General features: G+C 40.7%; 1 protein-coding gene across 5 annotated transcripts in view; it reads right to left on the bottom strand.

Annotated features, from left to right (window-relative positions):
• Positions 1 to 21615, bottom strand: part of LOC126184914 (guanine nucleotide-releasing factor 2) — a 406168-nt gene that overhangs the window by 135126 nt on the left and 249427 nt on the right. For 4 of the 5 annotated variants that reach the window (XM_049927576.1, XM_049927578.1, XM_049927575.1 and 1 more), the window contains 4 exons: positions 17832 to 18172; positions 9396 to 9587; positions 8916 to 9109; positions 1628 to 1916 (listed from right to left, as the gene is read on the bottom strand). In XM_049927576.1, the coding sequence (XP_049783533.1) occupies positions 1628 to 1916; positions 8916 to 9109; positions 9396 to 9587; positions 17832 to 18172 (1016 nt within the window). The remainder of the gene's footprint in view (positions 1 to 1627; positions 1917 to 8915; positions 9110 to 9395; positions 9588 to 17831; positions 18173 to 21615) is intronic. The other variant, XM_049927580.1, reaches the window with a different exon arrangement.

Below are 21615 nucleotides of genomic sequence, written 5' to 3'. Positions count from 1 at the left end.
GAAAGAATGTTAAAAACACTACATTCAAACAAATTAACAACACAAAAAATTTCCTGATAGCCACCAGTTCACAGTGGATGTTACAAGCTCTGTGTTAATGAAGTTTTTCTGAAAAGTAAGTTAACATATTTAGTCAACAATGAAGAAAAATTAATATTCACAGACACACAGCCATTGCCCCAGTCTCTTGACTGAAGCTGTTTATGGAGAATTTTTCACTAACAATGTAACAAGACATATACCAGCAGGCAAGGTTATTATTTTGTCATTCCGCAAAAAGTGATGTGCCTTATTATATTAGGAAAAGGAACCTACTAGCAAAAAGAGTCCATCTTTTTCAAAATTGTAAATGGACTCCAATACATTTTCCTCTAGGTTTTGTGTCAAGAAATTCAACTTCAGGGAAAAGATAGATAAAAATGCAAGTGGAACAAAATGGCATCTTCTCAGTGGGGGCAGTAATGAAGCAGAGATGACAAAGTGGAGGGACATTTGATTAAGAATACTCCATATATGATTCCATGGTACAAAATATAATCACTGTAAAGCATCTATATTATACAAAACATAAATTTGTGTATTCCTATTCTAATGCGTCAAACACAGAAAATCCCACTTGAATATGGTCTCAGGAGAAAACTATACAAAGGTATGTTCTTTACACAAATGATAGAACAAAAATGTTTATTAGACTACATTTTTACAGATGAAGTCTAGTGTAATTGCTGTTTGCACTACCCAAAAATCAAATTATTATTTTAATACCAGAGAACACAAGAGAGATACGACATGAAAACATGACTGATGTTTGGCACTGTTTCAGCTGAACAGCATTAAGAAGATAAATATTATCTTACTTTTCAGAAAACTCTTATTCCCTTAACTATAAACACACCACCACATATACAGAAACAAAACACATGTACGAAGTAATGAACACTGATAATATTTCTACATGCTATCCATACAAAATAAATGACAGTTGCTCTTTAATGTGTAACTTAAGAATAACTAAACTTCAACATAAACATAACAGGATGGTGATACAATCAATCACAAATGAAAATATTACAATATCTAAAAGCACATACCCGCACGAAACTTACCAGAGTATGCCACTGATTGGAACACTGAGAAACAAACATATTTAATTTAGTTCACTGCCCTGAGGAAAACTGAGGGCGTTGCCAAGATCAAAAAAAGGGGGTAAATAGTTATAACTACCGTAATACCAGCAACTACATTTGTATGAAACAAGTACCATTAAAAGAACACAAAGGACAGAGAATTCACAAACGCCCTTTATTGTCTATTGGTGATTATTTGTACGGTTTGCACAGTACAAGAAATATGATTATCAATGACCATATCTTTAGGCATTTTATGAGAATATTATAGCAATGAAACATAATGAAAAATGTGAAACTGAATGGCTCTGAAGGAAAGTTGGTAAAATTTCTTCGGCCGACAGTTTTTATATGTTACTACTACATTAACCCCAAAATTACTAATAACAATTTTGTCCGATGGCACACAGAAGCATTATGAGTAGCCAGATAAAACACAACATGTGCTCAGATTAAACACATACTAGCTGTAACCACATCACCAACTACTATGTACTTACTGTGTCTCTTCTTTAATGGCAGAGGTGGAGGTTTCCCATCTGGACTACAGCAGCTGGACTGCTGCGCAGCATGGACAGGGCAGCCTGCCACAGCAGGTCGTTCTACTTCTGTGCTGACAGTTTCCCCTCCCCCTGGCACATTATCATACTGTGACAGCTGCCGATCACGCCTCCGTGTCGACTGACGGGTCTTCTGTGGCAGTGCTGGTGGGGAAGGACTACTTCCTTCACCTGATACTACACTTGTGTTTGAGAAGCTTGTTTCTGTTTTTGTGCTTGACTGGTGTACCTGTAGTTAGAAACTTAAAATTACTCTTTGAATTCATCACAACACAGAAATCGAAATCTGAAATGACTGTACCATACATCGACGATATGTAATGTAAACCCTCATAACTCCATCTGCCTGTGAAAACTCTTAATTCCAGTAACCAATAGCTCCATAAACGAAGAGAGATTTGAAGGTGCATGGGTCTCTCTCGTGTCATGTTAATACACTTGTTTCTTTGATTGTTGTCATTACATATGTATTTTGTATGATTTGACAGCAAAGCACATAGTGTTTCTACATTCCAACAACAGTGAAAAAGTGCACATATGAGACAGTTCAGCTTTCAAACTAGAGTTATTCTGCTGATTAGCCTGTTAACACCCCCTCCCCCCCCCCCCTCTCTCTCTGAAAATATAGAAAATGTGAATAAAATATGTAGTTTTTATTCACTAATTTTTTAATTCTACCAAATTAAAAGTAACTATGGACTTTATCAGCAGACAGGATGGCATTTGGTTCCACCCTCAGTCTGTTTGTTAGTTTCATTCACCTATGTTCTCTTAGCACACATGGTGCGAACAAAACTGACTTTTAAAAAGAAAATTTTTTTAAACATAAATAGTTCTTTCTTTTAGTGGCTAACAGTTGTACAGAGAGCTGATCACTTTGTGACAGAAAATATGCTAGACACACAAAGTAGCCGCCCGGTGTAGCCGTGCGGTTCTAGGCGCTTCAGTCTGGAACCGCGTGACTGCTACGGTCGCAGGTTCGAATCCTGCCTCGGGCATGGATGTGTGTGATGTCCTTAGGTTAGTTAGGTTTAAGTAGTTCTAAGTTCTAGGGGACTGATGACCACAGATGTTAAGTCCCATAGTGCTCAGAGCCATTTGAACACACAAAGTAACATGGAGAGTTACCACTGGAAAGGAAGAGGTGGCCCACCAATCTCAAAACAATATCAATTATTGGGCAGGTTTTAAATACCCCTGCTCAAAGTTAAATCTCCAGACAGGGGAGAGCGCCTGTCAATTTGGGGTACTAAGACTTTGCTTCACTCAACAAATGAAGAACAGGGAGGGCTCTTCACTATGAACAACACACAGGATGTTCCACGTAGTCTCCAGCCTTGCACAGGAACCAGTACCCTCAGAAACATGCTGCAGTCACCACAAGAAGTTATGACCTGTTTCTCAGAAGTGTAGCATGTGAAGTATCAGTTTTAACTGAGAATAAACTAAAAGGAGTTGGAAATGGACTTGGAAAGAAGCCCTAGAAAATTGTTGTGCCATTTAGCACTTCACTTCAGAGCAGTGTGCAAGTATCACCTGCTCACAGATCTGTGGACAAACTCTAGCTGAAATGGTAGTGCATCAACTCAACAATTCAGATACTGTTCCTCGATATCAGTGCTACATCTGGTGTGTGTCAAGCTGGGGAAAAGATAGTAGCTAAAGGATGTTGAGACAGTCGTTTCCCATTGTAGCTGGATATCCGAAACTCCAGGCAGTTGACTGCAGCAGGTGTTGTGTCAGCGAAGTCTTTCCAGGTACCCATTAATTTTCTTTTTGGGCAATCATGCAAAATATTTTCCATTATATTTTGTTCCACTGTTCGCAATTGCACTGGTCTTCATCAGTCATTCCCCAATTATGACACATACATTTGGTCATGCAGTGACTGATTCTGACATGGTTGAGGAAGCTCCGTATTTTTCTTGGTGCACCTTGGGTAACACATTGTTTACTCAAAATGGCAAAAAGTTTACACCCATGGCAGCCAAATCAAATCAAATTTGATCATGACTGTAAGAACAAGAGTGGAGTGCAGTTGGGGAATCGTGAATTATTTTACTGTAAGTCCTTATTGGTATGTGAATAATACACTGCAGTCTTTCCTCAAAGAACTAACAACTGATGAAAATACATAGTTATTTCATGCAGGAAACTACAAGAGCCCACACTACCCCTGCATCTATGAGAGTATCACCAAGTTTTTGATGCAGCCATAATTCGTCATTTGTTTGTGAACTGATGTCCTTGGTGGGATATCTGAAGTCCCTTTCATGGAATTCGTCTCTACATCTACATGATTACTCTGCAATTCACAATTAAGTGCCTAGCAGAGGGCTCATCGAACCACCTTCAAGCTCTTTCTGTACCATTCTGTTCTCAAACAGAAATACTTAAAATATTTATGTGAGAGCACTGATTTCGTTATTTTATTATGATTGTCATTCCTCCCTATGTAGATGGGTGCCAACAAACTAGTTTCACACTCTGAGGACAAAGTTTGTGATTGAAATGTTATGAGAAGATCCTATTGCAATGAAAAATGCCTTTGTATTAACGACTGACACCCCAATTCATGTATCATATCCACGGCACTCTCTCCCCTATTTCGCGATAGTACAAAACAAGCTGCCATTCTTTGAATTTTGTCGATGTCCTCCATCGATCCTATCTGATGCAAATCCCACACTCCACACCAATACTCCAGAAGAGGGCAGACAAGTGTAGTGTAAGCAGTCTCTGTAGTAGTCCTGCTTCTAAGTGTTCCACCAATAAATCACAGTCTCTTGTTGCTTCACCCACAACATGTTATTGCCTCCAGGCAATACAACCATCCTGTTTGGAAGTTTTCATTTGATGATTAGGAAACCTACTTCATTTTTCTGAGTAGCTAGGAAATAAAAAAGTCAACACAGGAGAGCCTTCATACTTTCTTTAACAGTCATTCACCCCATCAGCATGTAGCTCACCTTTTGACTAAGTTTTCTATTATTCTTTTTTTCCAGTCATTGCTATCTTCATAGTTAAGCCACAGTCCCTGCCCCCTAGACACAGTAAGGTGCTCATGACTTCACATGACCCAGGCGGCACAGGTAGGTTAACGAACGCTATGAGCACAATGAGCAGTAGAACAGGAAAATTGTATTTTACTGCACATTATTGTAAAAATCAATCTGAATAAAGTCAATTGACATAGAAAGGCTGTGGCATGTACTTCTTTTTGATTATATGAATGCAACTGTTGTTTATCTAAGATTTACAAAAGAGTTTTCTAGCTCAACTTCAGATCTTCAGCAAAGCAGTGACTATATGATTAAGGATTGTTGGCATAGTAGTGTAAAAGATTTTTCATTTGGGATTATGGATATATTTTTAAAAACTGGTAGTGGTAGACTAGATGGTAGAACACTGCTCATTTGTATTCAGTCCATCAGTGAGGATGAGTTGGTATTACCAAGAAATGACAGAAAGTTGCAAGAACTGCAATTTATGAGACTTCTTGCATGATATGAGAAAGATGGTGATGTTTTCATGGCACAAGTAGTAGTATGCAATGACACTTGGGTTCATCATTACACCCCTGAACTGAAGAAAGCCAGCACGGAGGGGAGGAGGTGTAGCGAGGGGACACTGTTATCTGCTGGTAAGGTCACAGTCGTGTCCATGTACATATCGGTGCCCTTGGCCATGGGACTGCAAAGACATTCTGCTGGTTAGTTTCCTGCAGGAACATTGGGCCATTAATGCTGCCCACTGATATCTTTTTCACTAAGTTTGAACAACCTACTAATCAAAAAGCCACAGTACCCTGATCGGAAGCAACTTTCTCCTCCACGACAATGCCAGACCTCAGACCTCACACCATAACATTCCAACAAATATCATGCATTATGCCTCCTACAGCCCAGACGTGGCACCATGGTACTGCCACATGTTTGGGCTGCTCCAGAAAGCTCTTGGAAAAGACCACTTGAGGACCAATGCTGAAATGCAACTGTTGGCATGAAATTTGTTTCAGACACGTCCTTATTCTTTCTTCAAACATCGAATAAAAATATTGGTTGGCCAATGGCAAAAGTTAATTAATTTTGAATGATATAAATTTGATGGCATTAGGTTTGTTTATGGTTTGTCCACCCCCTTGTTACATACAACAAACACCATCAGAAACTAAACTTCCAAGAAGGGTTGAGCAGAATGCAGTTGAAGTTTGATATGACACACTTTCCATATTACATGTATTTGCACTGGAGTGCAGGTATTCTCGATGAAACACAATCACAAAGGTAACTGGGATAACAAACTGATTAAATTACCCTGTAAGAAGTCTCCAGAGATCAAATGTTCCTTACTGCAAAACAATCAGTGATAAGCCCTGGTTAATCATTGGAAGTTTTTCAATAGATTTTAGACCATCCTTTTTTATTTTTATTTCTTAATTCTTGTTCCCTCTTTATAACAAAACATGCAAATAAGTAAATTAATCTTTCAGTACTTGATACAACTACTTTACATTAATTCAAAAAACAACAAATACATTTTTTCACATTCATGGCCTGTTGCAGAAAGAAACATTTAGTTTTGATAGTGCCTACCCAGGTGCACTCTCCAGAGATCTTTTTGATTATTGGATTTGGTAGGTACACAACAGGCCAAATGAATTGCTGCAGTTAATTTTTTGTAAAAACAAGAACAATTTTGATCAAGCTAACAACTTAAAATCTATATGATCCATTCAGACATGACATTACATGCCTTCACAAATCACACACAAATGGGACACAGTAAATGTGTTGAGGACTACATGTTAATGAAGGATTTCTCTTAACATTCCTTTGTCTCTTTGGCAGATTGTTTATTTTTAAATTGAAGGTCTTTACGATGGGGTTTTCTGCTTTATTTGTTTCTAAGTAATGTATTAAATTCCATTTTTATACACTCTGTTCAATTTGTGAATTACGAGTCAATCTTGTGGCAATAAAAAGCAGGTGGTTATAATTGGAACCTAATTTGTGAACCCTAGCTTCATCATAGCTGGAACCAGTCAAGTCCAGCTGTACTCTGACCTGCTTGGCATTTGTCACTAGTTAGGGGAATGTGAATTGAAAGCTATACATATGGTAACCATTTATCTCCCCTCCACCCCCTTTCCCTCCTTTGCCACCCACACTGCCTCCTCCCAAGACTGATTTTGAAAAACTCTGTAAAACTATTAGTTCACTTTGGTGATGCATAAATTCTGAATATAAAATAAATATAAAATACCCAACAACTGTAATGACTCATCAGGAAAGAAAACACAGTTACCAGTTACTGATACTGAAGCACTATTTGGTCCTGGAAACTGTAAAATATGGTTATCGTATACCATTTGGATGGGTAGATCACATAACTAATGAGGAGGTATTGAATAGAATTGGAGAGAAGAGAAATTTGTGCACAACTTGACTAGAAGAAGGGATCGGTTGGTAGGGCATATTCTGAGGCATCAAGGGATCACCAATTTGGTATTGGAGGGCAGCATGGAGGGTAAAAATTGTAGAGGGAGACCAAGAGACGAATACACTAAACAGATTCAGAAGGATATAGGTTGCAACAGGTACTGGGAGATGAAGCTTGCACAGGATACAGTAGCATGGAGAGCTGCATCAAACCAGTCTCTGGACCGAAGACCATAACAACAACAACATACCATTTGGAATAACATGTTTCTTCACTGGGTATAAAGGCAAGGCATGAGAAAGGAAAATCAGTACACCTAAGATTTTTTTTTTTCATTTGTCATCTTCTGTTCTTATAATTTTACACTAGCAGTTACAGTTTTGCTGAAGTATGGGAGTGCACTGCCCCCTTCTATTTTTTTTCCATTTTCTTCTGGGTGAGCACCACAACCTCAACAAATTTGAAGGAGGTCATTGTTCCACCAGGCTGTATTTCAGATTACTTTACTTTATTGTGCATGAATAGTTTCAGGCATGGCCTATTCTCTAGTGCATCTATACCAACGCAAGGACAGTGTATTCACATCTGTTGCTATATATACTTTTGAGAATTAGTCATGCTCGGAACTGCCAGTGCACAATAAAGTAATGTGAAGTACAATGTCCTTCTCACTCTAGTATTCATTACCATTACAGACGAAATACTGACAGGAGTAGCAATGCTGATAGGAGATGAAAATATGAAAGCAATGGAGTAGGGAAATGGAGGAGAAGGATAGGTACAAGAAAGGCTAAATGTTTGAGGGGAAGTGGTGGGACAGTATGGATTGAAATTTAATGCAAGGAAGAGTGAAGCGATGGTGACAACGAGGAATAAGAGGGGAGGAGCAATGGATGTACGTATTAAGAGGGTAAGTACTAATGAAAGTGAGAAGTCCCAATTACCTGCAGTGCACAACAGAAGACAGTGGGAGAAAGGGGAAGCAAGGGATTCCTGCAGAGTACAATAAGACTGGATTGGGACAGGGACATCACCAACAAGTAAGCACACGTTATACCGAGTGTATTATGCTCCAATACTCGTATGCATCAGCAATGTGGATAATGAAGAAAAGGCATGGTGAGCAGGGTACAGGCCTGTGAGATGAAATGTCAAAGACACAGAATAGAACTTACTAGAATGGATAGAGGTGGTGAGAGAAAGAGTGAAACAGAAGCCCATGCAAGAGAGCAAAGAAACAATGAGATTAAGATGGTATGGTCATGTTAAAAGAATGGGAGTTGGCAGGATACCAAGACAGACCCTTGGACAACAGGGGGCAAGAGATGTAGAACAATGCTGAATGACACATAGATCATTGTAGTGAAGGAATATGCGAAGAAGAGAAGAGAAGAGTGGGACAGAGTGGAGAGGGAGAACAGGGAAAGATGGAGAGGCTTGTGTACTAAGCTGCCATAGCCAGGAACTGTAAACTGTACAACATGATAAAGATGATGGTATGATTATGATGATGAGTTATACTTTTGGTGGCTGCTAGGTACACATTTTTCTTGTTTACTCACAATTATTAACTACTACTTTAGCTAAATTCAGTTTAATTTCAACATTCAAAGAAACTTTTGTCCCATTTTTAACCACTGTTGTAGCTTCAAATGGAACTTAACATACAGGTGCCCTCAGTTCTGTTCCCAAGGAACACACAATCTACACTTGCTCACCTCACTAAGTATTTTGTTTGAGAATCTACTCACTCGCACAAAGAGTTAATAAATTTGTAGGTTGTCACCTGCCATGTCCTGCTGCTGGTTGATTCACAGGAAATAGTACTTTGCTGAGATGAACGTGACACAGATGAGCTGAACTGCTGTGAAGATACTGACGATGCAGTGTAGCTTTGGCACGAATTTCGCACAGAATGCATAGAAGCAAAGCCCGACTCAGATGCTGAATAATCGAGCTTGTTAACTGATGAATCAAATCCTGCAATAAAGGAGCATTATATTACAAGAACAATAAAACACCATAATTGCAAATACTGAATAGCTTGCAAGCATTCACAATTAGTATAGCAAAATGCTCAAGAGGGACTTTTAGCAGTGGTTTATAAGAAGGTTGTAAACATTGTCATATTCTGAAAGAATTGTGCTTTTACCAAGAAAATGAAGCTGCCACAGCCAGTATCCTAACCAGGATATTTTATTTTACACTAAGTTTGCAACACAAAGTTCCCTTCCACACCAAAAAACGCACGTAACGATGTACCTACCAATAACTGTACCAGGCATTATTCCAGGCATATCCGTAGAGAACAATGGGGACTTGAGCAAGTCAGAATGAGGGGTCAACAGGGAAGGACTTTTATCACTTCCTATCACAGATTGTATTTGATCAGTTGTCACAGTGGATGACACTTCATAATAACTAGAAGACGAGCTGCCATTCATTAACACAGTTGAGCCTGTAATGCAACAAGTATGTCGTTTGTATTAGCTAATGGTTTAAAAAGTGTACTGGAAAAAATATTATTTTATATCTACAGCCAAATGGATATAAAAAAATTAAAAAATAGACTGTTGAAATGTGATGAAACATAACAACACTCTCCCTATATCTCAGATAAATATACTTAAAATCAAACAAAACAAGCCTAAAACAACAACAACTACTGCAATTAGTGGAAGAAATATAGCTCATTTGCCTGAGAGGTAACTTACGTCTAGAATGAGCAGTAAAAGCAGAGAGCTAATTACATACAAAGAATAAAGTCATTTGAACAGTATATGTAACAGTATTTTTCTGCAGAGAAGGACACACACACACACACACACACACACACACACACACACACACACACACACACACAAGAAAATAAAAAAATAAAAAAACTTAAGACCACAGATGGCAACCTGTGCATATTAGGCTGTTGAAAGGGAACAAATACAGCATTTTGAAGAAAAGCAAAGATTTTAATCCTCCACAACTGGTGAATTCACATCTCCATCTAATTGTCACTGTAGTTCTCATACTGACATACTTGTTCAGATTTTTGCATTTTTCTCTTAGGAAGATATTGCATTCCTATCTTCCTTGTATTCCATCCTCTCTTGGATGTCTAATTTACCAGCATTAACAGACTTGTACATCTCCGAGATGGTTTTTTGTCTGTGTTTCAAAATAATTCATAAGCTTTCTGGCTTTTTGTAAATATAGCAAGGGCAGCTATCTTCTGACAAAAAATTGCCTTATATTTAAAGTAGGAAAATAATATCCTGTATGTGTTCAAATTTCATTTGCAAATATAAGATATTAGCTATACAACTTGCCAATAATAGCAGCAGCAGCAGCAGTAGTAGTAGTAAAACAGGCAAAGAAGTGAAATACTGGCATGATGGTCACTAGGACATAGCTAAAATTGTAATACTGTCTTCCAAATTGTTTTCTATGGTTTTTGCATGCCCCACTTCTGAATGTTAGTAAGATAATTTTGAGAGGGAAATAATATCTTCTCAAATCTGGATGAATGTTATGTTGATGTAGAGTGGGGTTATAATTAAACTTTTGCTACTTAAGAGGACACCTATAAAAATGAATGATCATGCGACAAACTTTGTGGAAACATTTGTATGGACGTGCAGAAGAGAAATAATGCATAAACTATTGAAAGAAACACATTTTAATTTCCACATGAGAGGGTAACATCTGTTAACTGCATATCACATTTACATTCCGAGTTACAAACATTGCTCTATGTGATGACCATCTTCATCCATGACAGCTTGGAACCACACTAAAGATACCATCTCACAACTGTGTACAACTTCTTGTATGGTGAATCATGGTTCAGCTGTCATGGGAAAGCTTGTCTTGAAAAGGAAAACTGATAGATCACACAAGCTATACCCAAATAGGATGAACCCAATTTGGCATCTCACACATAGCAAGCAAGGAATGTCACATCATTCAAATGGCAGATGCACGTCACACTATTTCCGAAGCAATCCTATTGCTCTTGCTACCCAGGAATGCTACTGGTTATTCTTGTTTTGGGCCAAGCTGCACCTTCATTCTCCCTATGCATGGACAAGTTGCCCTCCTTCAGCAGGTTCAGGGCAGGCACACACAGGGGGAGGGGTTTGCTAGTTACTGGGAGCTCCAATGATAGGTGTATTATGGAGCCCCTTACAGAAATTGTTTTCAGGACCAGAAAGAAATCCAATGTTCACTCGATACATCTGCCCGGGTGCCTCATCCAAGATGTGGAGGCAACCATGCCTACAGCTATCGTGTGTGCAAGGTACAGTTGTCTGCAAGGTGTGGTTTATATCAGCAGCAATGACACCTGTCGCTTGGGTTTGACAGTGAAGTTACATGGTCAACTATAACAGTTCTAGGTGAAATCATGTTAATTGTGGATGTTTTACCAGCCACCAAATTCTTCTGACTGTTTTAGAGTCACTGAAAGGAAATCTCTGCTCAGTAGCATGAAAACACCCAGATTACGCAGTATTAGTTGGAGCTGACTTTAACCTATGCAATATAGACTGGGAGTCTATGGATTCATGCAGGGGTATGGACAGACGGTTGGTCCTGTGAAGTTCGTTTGAACCCTTTTTCTGAATACTTTCTTCAGCAGTTAGTTTGACAGCTCATATGCTACAGATATATTTCTAACCTTCTAACAACAAACACTGCTGACCTTTCTGGTGGTATCAATACAGAAACAGGGATTAGTAGTCGTGATGTTATCACAGTGAAGACAGTCACTAAAGTTAATAAATCAATCAAGTAGACTAGGAAAGTATTTTTGCTAGAAAGATCTGATAAGCAGTTGTTAGCATCTCACTTCGAAAATGAGCTGACATCATTTAGTTCATGGATTACGGAAGCAAAGGAATTATAATCAAAGTTTAAAAGGACTGTATATTGTGCTTTGGGGAAGTATGTGCCAAGCAAGTGGATTAAGGACAGGAGAGACCTACCATGTTTAATAATCCAATTCAGAAAATACTGAGGAAACAAAGAGTGTTGCACTTTTGGTTCAAAAGGGAATGAGCAAATGATGGCATGCAAAAGATGGTAGAGATTGTGCATCTGTGAAAAGACTGATGCACGAAACATAAAACTACTTCCATCGTCGTACCTTGGTGAAAGATCTTGCTGAGACCCCAACAAAATTTTGGTCATTTGTAAAAACTGCTCAACAGGTTGAAGGGTTCTATCCAGTCATTTTTCAAACAGTCTGGTGTGGCAGTAGAAGATTGCAAAAGGAAAGCTGAAGTTTTACATTTCATGTCTAATACATCACTCACACAGGGGGATCATACAAACATACTGCCATTTGACCATCTCACCGACCCCAATATGGAGGACATGGTAATAGGCATCTTTGACATAAAGAAGCAACTGAAAGAATCAAAAATAAATAAGTCACTAGGTCTGGACAGAATTCCAATTTCCTTTTACAAAGAGTGCTCTATGGCATTGCCCTCTTACTTAGCTTGATTTTTTCAGCAATGTTTCATCCAGTGCAAAGTCCCAAGAGACTGGAAAAAAGTGCAGGTAACTCTTCTCTATAAGAAGGGTAAAAGAATGGACCTGCAAAATTACAGACCAATATGCTTAACACTGGTTTTCTCCAGAATTCTTGGACATATTCACAGTTAAGAGTATAATCAGTTCCCTTGAGATGGAAAAGCTTCTGTCCACAAATATGCACGAGAAACTGAGCTTGCCCTCTTCTTACTTTATATTGCGAAAATCTAGGATGAAGGGCAACAGGCAGACCTGACATTCCTCGATTTCCGAAAAGCATTTGAGACAGTGCTCCGCTGCAGGTTGTCAACAAATATATGGGCATACAGAATAGCTTTTCAGATAAGTGAGTGGCTTGAAGAGTTCTTAAGTAATAGAACCTAGTACGTTGGCTCTGACAGTGAGTGTCATCAGAGACAAAGATATCATCATCAGTGCCCCAGGACTGTTCTCTATGTACATAAATGATCTGACGGACATAGTAAGCAGCAATCTGTGGCTATTTGCTGATGATGCTGTGGTGTACAGGAAGGTGTCAACACATAATGACTTTAGGACAGTACAAGATGACTTACACAAAATTTCTAGGTGGTGTGATGAATGGCAGCTAGCTCTAAATGTAGAAAAATGTAAGTTAACACAGATGAGTATGAGAAACAATCCCACAATGTTGAAATATAGCATAGTAGTGTGCTGCTTGACAAAGTTATGTCAATTAAATATCTAGGCTTAACATTGCAAAGACATATGAAACGGAGCACGCACATAAGGACTGTGAAAGGGAAGTCGAATGGTTGACTTCGGTTCATTGGGAGAATTTTAGGTAAGTCTGGTTCATTTGTAAAGGAGACTGCACACATAACACTAGTGTGACCCATTCTTGAATACTGCTGAGTGTTTGGGATCCTTACCAGGTTGGATGAAAGGAAGATATCAAAGCAATTCAGAGGTGGGCTGCTAGATTTGTTACCAATAGGTTCCATCGACGCACAACTATTACAGAGATACTTCGGGAACTCAAATGCGAATCCCTGGATGGGAGGCGACATTCTTTTAGAGGAACACTATTTATAAAATTTAGAGAATCATCATCTGAAGCTGTCTCAAGAACAATTCTAACACTGGCAACCTAAATTCACGAAGATACGGTATGAGAAATTAGGGCTCATACAGAAGCTCTACTTGGAAGTGGAACACCAAAGGAAATGATTAGTAGTGGCAGACCACACCTCCGCCATGGACCATATGCAGATCCTATGAAAGCTTAGCATCTTTTTCAGTCTTGAGAATGGATCTTTCACGCTGAAGCAGAGTACGTGCTGATTTGAAACTTGCTGGTAGATTATAACTGTGTGTTGGACTGCAGTTTGACCTGGAGAGTTAGCTTTTTGCTAGCAAATGTGCTCCTGACTCATCATCAGCCTCATTTACGTGCCAACTGACCGCTCGATGCCTCAGCCTGCGATTCAGGTTATTTGCGGTTTCTTTCGAGTCCAGTCAAAAGTATTCAAACAAATCTCTGTGGATTCATATGGGCCGTGATCTTTATATGGCTTTGCTTTTATGTAAAACTGTCTTTGCTCAGTCTGAGTACATCCCCACTTGATTGTTTGCCTACTTGCCAGTGTGTACCTGTTCCTGTGTCAGGTCTCGTGTATCACGTTATGTTCTTTGTACACTATGTCACGTAGTACTCAGCGCAGTACAATGTGCATGTTTCTTTTAACCCAACGTGAACTAGTAAAGTGTACAGTAACACATTCATCAGTGTTCTCAACAAAAGCAGTTTACTGGCAGTAACCACATGCGTTAGACCTTTCAGCAGTTTCACTGGACAATTTTATATGGTTCCTCTGATTAGTGCATAGCAGATTCCTCACCCATCATTCTGCATCTGAGCTTCTGCTTCTTATCTAATGGCGTTGCTGTTGATGAAATGTTGAACAATAATTTTCCTATCCCACAGCTGGTGTGTTCCTATTTCATAAAATCACAGTGTCATCAAATCACAGCTAATATCTTTCTAGATGAAGAAGATACTGCTAAGGACAGTAGCTACATCCTGAAACATTAGTTTCATTGTGACAACTTCTCCATGTTATGCAAATGTTTTCTCTTTCTTTTTTTAAGGAACAAACAGACACTGTAAAACGTGCTGATTTAACAAATGACTACCTGAAGAGTGAACAATATTTATAAAATCTTAGCAGATGTTTCATACTCAGACCCATTACCATACAATTTCACTGTACTTCTGATTTCCATAATCTGTGCACCTTTAATTCTATTCGATTTTTTCTACTTGTCAGCTCCCATTTGTTCCTTTCTTATAACATTGGCATCCCTCCTTTCGTTGTCTTCAGTGGAAGTATATGATTCCAAATAATCTTCATGTAACTGAGTTTGCTATATCATTCTCTCCACCTAACACTGGTAGATCACAACAGAACTTCATTTGTTGGCCATTACACATACACAAACATTTACTTTAAATTTCTAAATTATTTTCAATCAAGAAAGAAGGTGACAAATAGATGTAAATGGTAAAACAATTAGGTTCATGATTTCATTAAGTATATGCCACTACATATGTACTTAATGTGGTGTTGTAATGGAGGATTGCCTCTTTCTTTCTGATTTAGATTTATAAATGATTCTCAGAATGCAACAGAGGAGGGGAGGGGAGGGGAGGGCGATATTCTCTGCGCGCTTCTGTACTTACTGGAAGTCCTCTTTCCTTTTCTGCTAACATAATGTGTGATGATGTGACTCAGTGGTAAAGTGCCAGAATAAGGAATCTGAAAGTCTCTAGTTCTACCCCCAGCCAGCCTGAAGATTTTTAATGTGCCATTTATTTTGCCTCTGGCAATATTTGTCAATGTGAAAAATGCCGAGCTGCACTGTGGTTCAGAGTTCACGTTAAACTCTAAATTCCCCCTTAACAGGCTGGTAAGTTTAAAGGTTGAAAGAAGACATTGGCATAATACTCCCAATAGGACCATACTTAGTAAAGCACTGTGGTGTTCAAACCAACCTTCAGATCAATGACAGCTTTAGCTTTAATGTGTGAAGCTTCCAGACCCAGTTGTTTTCGTGATCATGTTTCACTGTCTTTCAAATATTGTTGAATTTTATTGTTATGCTCTTTCACAGACTAAATGGCTTCCTGAGATTCTTCTGTGAAATCAGCAACGTGCTAATAAAGTACTGTTCTCAAAAGTGTATTTTACAGTAATTTTGCAGCTGTTGCCCCCTGTTAATATAAGTAGTTACTTAGTATTACAATCAGCAGCTTGGCCAATCTACATGATATATCAGAGGTTATAGCTCTCAAAATTTTCAGGCCTACAGAAAGTACAGATATTCACAGAGGATGAAATGTACATAAATTTCTCATGTGTAATACATGTTGTCTAGCTGGAAAGTCATTTGAATCAGTTTGTCTCTTTTGATGACTTCTGAAACACTTTTGCACAGTGTTATAGATTCTGGTTTGCTTTTCAAATCAGATTCAGTGCCTCCTTTGTCTTGTGCTGCTTCTACACCAAACTTGTGCTGCTTCTACTCCAAACTATCTATTGTAGTTCTTCAATTGTTCTCAATTAAGTTGAGATTACTACCCTGCAGCAGTATTAACATATAAGCATGGACCAAATCATTGTGAATCTTTATTTACTATTTTTATTAGAACATGGTACTACAAAAACAAATATCTTTACTTTTCAGGATACTGTCTTTATATCCCATGTTCTTGATACATATTTAAGTGCTCACATATATGGACATCACATTTTACATATTAGGACCACATGGAGGATATTCATCTAGTGGTGGTGGTGGTGGTGGTGGTAGTAGTAGTAGTAAGTAGTAGTAGCTGTTATTATTATTATTATTATTATTATTATTGTTGTTGTTGTTGTGCAGGAGTGACAATCTGTGTATTATCTGTACATTTTTGTACCTGATGATCAAATTCAAACAGAAAGTAAAACTGTGATGGGTTCGTGTAATAAATTAATTCAAAATTAAGCTGTATTCAGTGAAATGTTGTGTATGCTCCATGCTGACTACCTCTTCGTAACATCAATTCTTTCTTCCCTTCACCAAAAATCAGTCTTTGTCAAAGGAATGGAAAAGAGCAGGACGACTACTTTCTTTAGAAACATAAGATCAATAGTAGAAGGCTGCAAATTGGCAAACCTGTCCAACTAAAATTTGCTACAAGCGGTTTCTTAAAGTACCTCTCAGGCAGCTACACCCTAGCCTTCCTTACTAGCTTCAGCAAAAGGTGCTCCTGAATAATAATAATAATAATAATAATAATAATAATAGAAAAAATAAGAGAGTAAGTAGGCATGGGGGTCAGGGAGGGGAGAGGGTGAGAGGGAGGGGAGAGAGGGAGGGGGGAGGGAGAGGGAGGGGAGAGAGGGAGGGGGTAGGGAGAGGGAGGGGAGAGAGGGAGGGGGGAGGGAGAGGGAGGGGAGAGAGGGAGGGGGGAGGGAGAGGGAGGGGAGAGAGGGAGGGGGGAGGGAGAGGGAGGGGAGAGAGGGAGGGGGGAGGGGCAGGGGGGAGGGGGAGGGAGAGCGAGGGGAGAGAGGCAGGGGGGAGTGGGAGGGAGAGCGAGGGGAGAGAGGCAGGGGGGAGTGGGAGGGAGAGCGAGGGGAGAGAGGCAGGGGGGAGGGGGAGGGAGAGCGAGGGGAGAGAGGCAGGGGGGAGGGGGAGGGAGAGCGAGGGGAGAGAGGGAGGGGGGAGGGGGGAGGGAAGGGGGAGAGGGGGAATGGGGGGGAGAGGGGAGTGAGTGGGAGAGAGGTGAGCAGATATGGAGGAGTTACACCATATGGTGACAAACCTGGAAAGCAGAGAACACAAATCTCTGCACTAGATTCTTTTTCCATCTCATAAAAGAGTCCTCTTTGTTGTCGGTTCCGGAACAAGATAACAACAATCCTTTTAGTATTGGATTTGATGTTTCTTTGTGTATGCGAATTTCAGCTATTTACCTTTCACTCTTCTGACAAGCATAAATGATAAAGGGTACACTCCAGACACTATTAAACTGCCAATTTAGGGCTTCATTGTAAGGAAATTTTGGATACTATAATTAGGTCCTCAGCAATAAAAACTAGAGAAAATTTGATAAAATAAAGCTATTAACTGTGTCTAGACCTACCTGGTACTAGAGAACCATCAATAGAATGGAGTGATTCATCAGCAGGTCCTGAAAGAGCTTGTAACTCCTCTTCATCCCGTGAATGGTTGAGAACAGAATCCAGACTACCAGCTGATGCACTAAGTAAGGAGGAAGTATCCTCTGGCGAACGACTACGTAAACTGAGCCTCTCTAGACTGGTACCGAGATGTCCGCCAATGCCTTCAAGGCTTGAACTTTCAACATCACGCTGCTGCTGTTGCAACTGCTGTTGCTGCTGTTGTGTTGGTCGTGTTGAGCGCTGCCGACGTTTTGGTGGGAGTGGTGGTGGTTCCTCACTGCCTTCTGATATATGGTAACTCCTATGGAAAAATTCATTTTAAGATCCAGTATCATCTTTGGAAATTCATGCATTGCAAAAAAAGAAATTTTTATATCCATAAGAGCTGCTGTTAATGTTTTTATTTTTCCACAACTGGCTTCAACCATTGATCACAATGAAAAAGTACTGAATGTCACATAAAACAGAAACATAGAAACATTGAGTCATCGACAGCCATGCTTTACTGCAACGCCACCCCCCCCCCCTCCATACCCCTACATGGCGATATGGCGCCAACTGGACCTAAAATTTTAGTGCTGCTTTGTGACAGGTGGACTAGGTTGGGGTGGCAGTTGTGTCTGGTAAGGCAAGTAGAGGGGGGAGGGGAAGAGATAGGGGAGGGAGGGGGAGAAGGGGGGAGAGAGGGAGAAGGGGGGAGAGAGGGAGAAGGGGGGAGAGAGGGAGAAGGGGGGAGAGAGGGAGAAGGGGGGAGAGAGGGAGAAGGGGCGAGAGAGGGAGAAGGGGCGAGAGAGGGAGAAGGGGGGAGAGAGGGAGAAGGGGGGAGAGAGGGAGAAGGGGGGAGAGAGGGAGAAGGGGGGAGAGAGGGAGAAGGGGGAGAGAGGGAGAAGGGGGGAGAGGGAGAGAGAAGGGGGGAGAGGGAGAGAGAAGGGGGCAGAGGGAGAGAGAAGGGGGGAGAGGGAGAGAGAAGGGGGAGAAGGGGGAGGGGGAGAGTGAGGGAGGGGGGAGAGGGAGGGGGAAAGGGAGGGGGGAGAGGGAGGGGGAAAGGGAGAGGGGGAGAGGGAAAGGGAGAGGGGGAGAGGGAAAGGGAGAGGGGGAGAGGGAAAGGGAGAGGGAGAGGAGGGGGAGAGGGAAAGGGAGAGGGGGAGAGGGAAAGGGAGAGGGGGAGGAGGGGGAGGGGGAGAGGGAGAGGGAGAGAGAGAGAGCAGTTTGCTGGCTATGAATACAGGAGGGAAGAGTGGCAAAATCACAGGCTAGGCATGTGATGCATGGTTGTTGCAGCCGGTGGGGAGCAGCACACACTGAAGGTGACGTGAGAACATGAATTGGGAGAGGGTGGCAAAATGAAGAGAGAGGAAACTGTTGGGTGGAGCATGTGGGGACAGTGGTTTACCGGAGATTGTGGTCAGAACAATTACAGAAGTGGAGGACATGTTGCAAGAATAACTCCCACCTGCTGGTGTTGGAGGAAAGGATTTAGATGGTCCAAGTTGTTAAGTAGCCATTGAAACTGAGCATGTTATGATTGGCTGCATGTTGTGCTACTGGGTGGTCAACTTTGTTCTTTGCAACAATTTGGTGGTGGCCATTCAACTTGGTTGACAGTTGATAGTTAGTCATACAGACATAAAAAGCTGTGCTGTGTTTGAAGCAGAGGTGGTATATGACATAGCTGCTTTGACAGTTGGCCTAGCCTCTGATGGAGTAGGATAAGCCTGTGACAGAACTGGAGTAGGAAATACTGGCTTAGTGGGTTGGGCAGGTCTTGCATCTTAGTTTTCGGTAAGGGTAAGATCCCTGTGGTATGGTGTTGGGAGTAGGAGTGGCATATGGATGGATTAGAAAGAATGTTTAGTAGGTTGGGTGAGCAATTGAAAACCATTTTAGGAGTGGTGGAAAGAATTTTTGGTAGTATGTCTGTGATTTCAGGGCATGATGACAGATGATCAGAGCCCTGACAAAGTTTGTGGTTCAGTTGTTCCAGTCCAGGGTGATATTAGGTGACAGAGGGGCAGCTCATTTACAGTTGATTCTTGGGGTTGTTGGGAGGTTAAGACTTTTTGAGGACATGACACAGGAAATGTGTTTGTGGACTAGGGTTTGGCATGTAGTGCCTGTTTGTGAAGGCCTTCATGAGACATTCAGAATACAGGGCAAGGGAGTTATCATCAGTGATACATAGTCCACAGCTGGCCAAGCAGCATGGGAAAGATTTTTTTGCGGTGGGAGGAATGGCAGCTGTCAAAACACAGGTAATGCTGGTGGTTAGGGGGTTTAATGTGGACAGATGTGTGGAGATCAAAGTGCAGAAAGATGACACATTGCGTAGCAGAACATGGTGAAACACATGGGAGAGAATGTGTCACTGTTGTGACAGAATGAGGAGACCCTGAGTCCACATCATTAAGATATCACCACATCATTGAGATATCAAAACATCAGTAAGATATCATCAATAAACCTGAACCAGACACATACCTCCAATCCTCTCACTAACCTTACAATGGGCTACAAAGAAGTGCCCCCTTCATCACACATTACCATCCACGACTGCGACAAATGTATCATATCCTTTGCCAGGCCCTTGATTATCTATCACGATCCCTGAAATGAGGGACATCCTACCCAAGATCCTACCCACCCATCCTAAAGTGGTGGTCCCTTGCCCACCAAGCACTCACAACATCATAGTCCATCCATATGCCACTCCCACTCCCAACTCAATGTCACAGGGATCATATCCCTGTGGAAGGCCAAGGTGCGAGACCTGTCCCATCCACCCACCCAGCACTTCCCACTCCAGTCCTGTCACAGGCTTATCCTATCTCATCAGATGCTGGGCCACCTGTCAAATCAGCCATGCATATACCAACTCTGCTTCAAACACTGCACAGCTTTACAAGTTGGTGTGACTACCAATCAGCTGTCCACAAGGATGAATGGCCACCACACCCAAACTGTTGCCAAGAACAAAGTTGACCCCTTGTTGGCACAACATGCAGCTGAACATAATTTCCTACAAAAATATATTTTACTCAAGTTATCAGTAAAACAATATATCATCTAAAGGCATTGACATGCATAATTCTGTACAATGACATACGCATTCACATGACTTATCATGTATAACATGCTCCCGTCCTAGTACCCATAAAGGTTGACATTTCAAATAGGAACAACAAATAGAAAAATAAAATTGATGTGGTAAAAATAAATAAACAGGTATCCTAGTACAGAATATCAAGTTCTGTCGTATAAACACAATACCAACTGAATTTTGGAATTAAACATAAAAGTGTTACCTATATTCCGGAATATGAGATAATGAAAGAGAAATTCCCAACTAGTGTGTGTGTACTACTGTGCAGAGAGGTGGAAAGTATCAGGTACAGAACTGCCAGTGGCCCATCATGTGCCATGACATGTAAAGCAGTTAGTTCAAAATGTTGAAATGTGTGCGAATTTCTAAGGGACCAAACTGCTGTCGTCAGTCCCTAGACTTAAACACTACTTAAACTAACTTATGCTAACAACAACACACACCCCCATGCTCAAGGGAGGACTCGAACCTCCGTGACACGGCACCTCAAACTGCGCAGCCACTCCACCTGGCAAAGCAGTTAGTATCACAGTGAATTCAGGGTAGGATTTATATTACAATCCATCTTCATAAAGCTCTAGTCTCTACAATAATCTATAATTCTGTCAATGAACCACAGATGAATCTAAGCATTTGATTTTGAC

The sequence above is a fragment of the Schistocerca cancellata genome, chromosome 4 (assembly GCF_023864275.1).
Source record: "Schistocerca cancellata isolate TAMUIC-IGC-003103 chromosome 4, iqSchCanc2.1, whole genome shotgun sequence".
NCBI lineage: Eukaryota > Metazoa > Arthropoda > Insecta > Orthoptera > Acrididae > Schistocerca > Schistocerca cancellata.
Note: the sequence above shows the minus strand (reverse complement) of the source record. Positions and strands in the feature narration are given on the sequence as shown.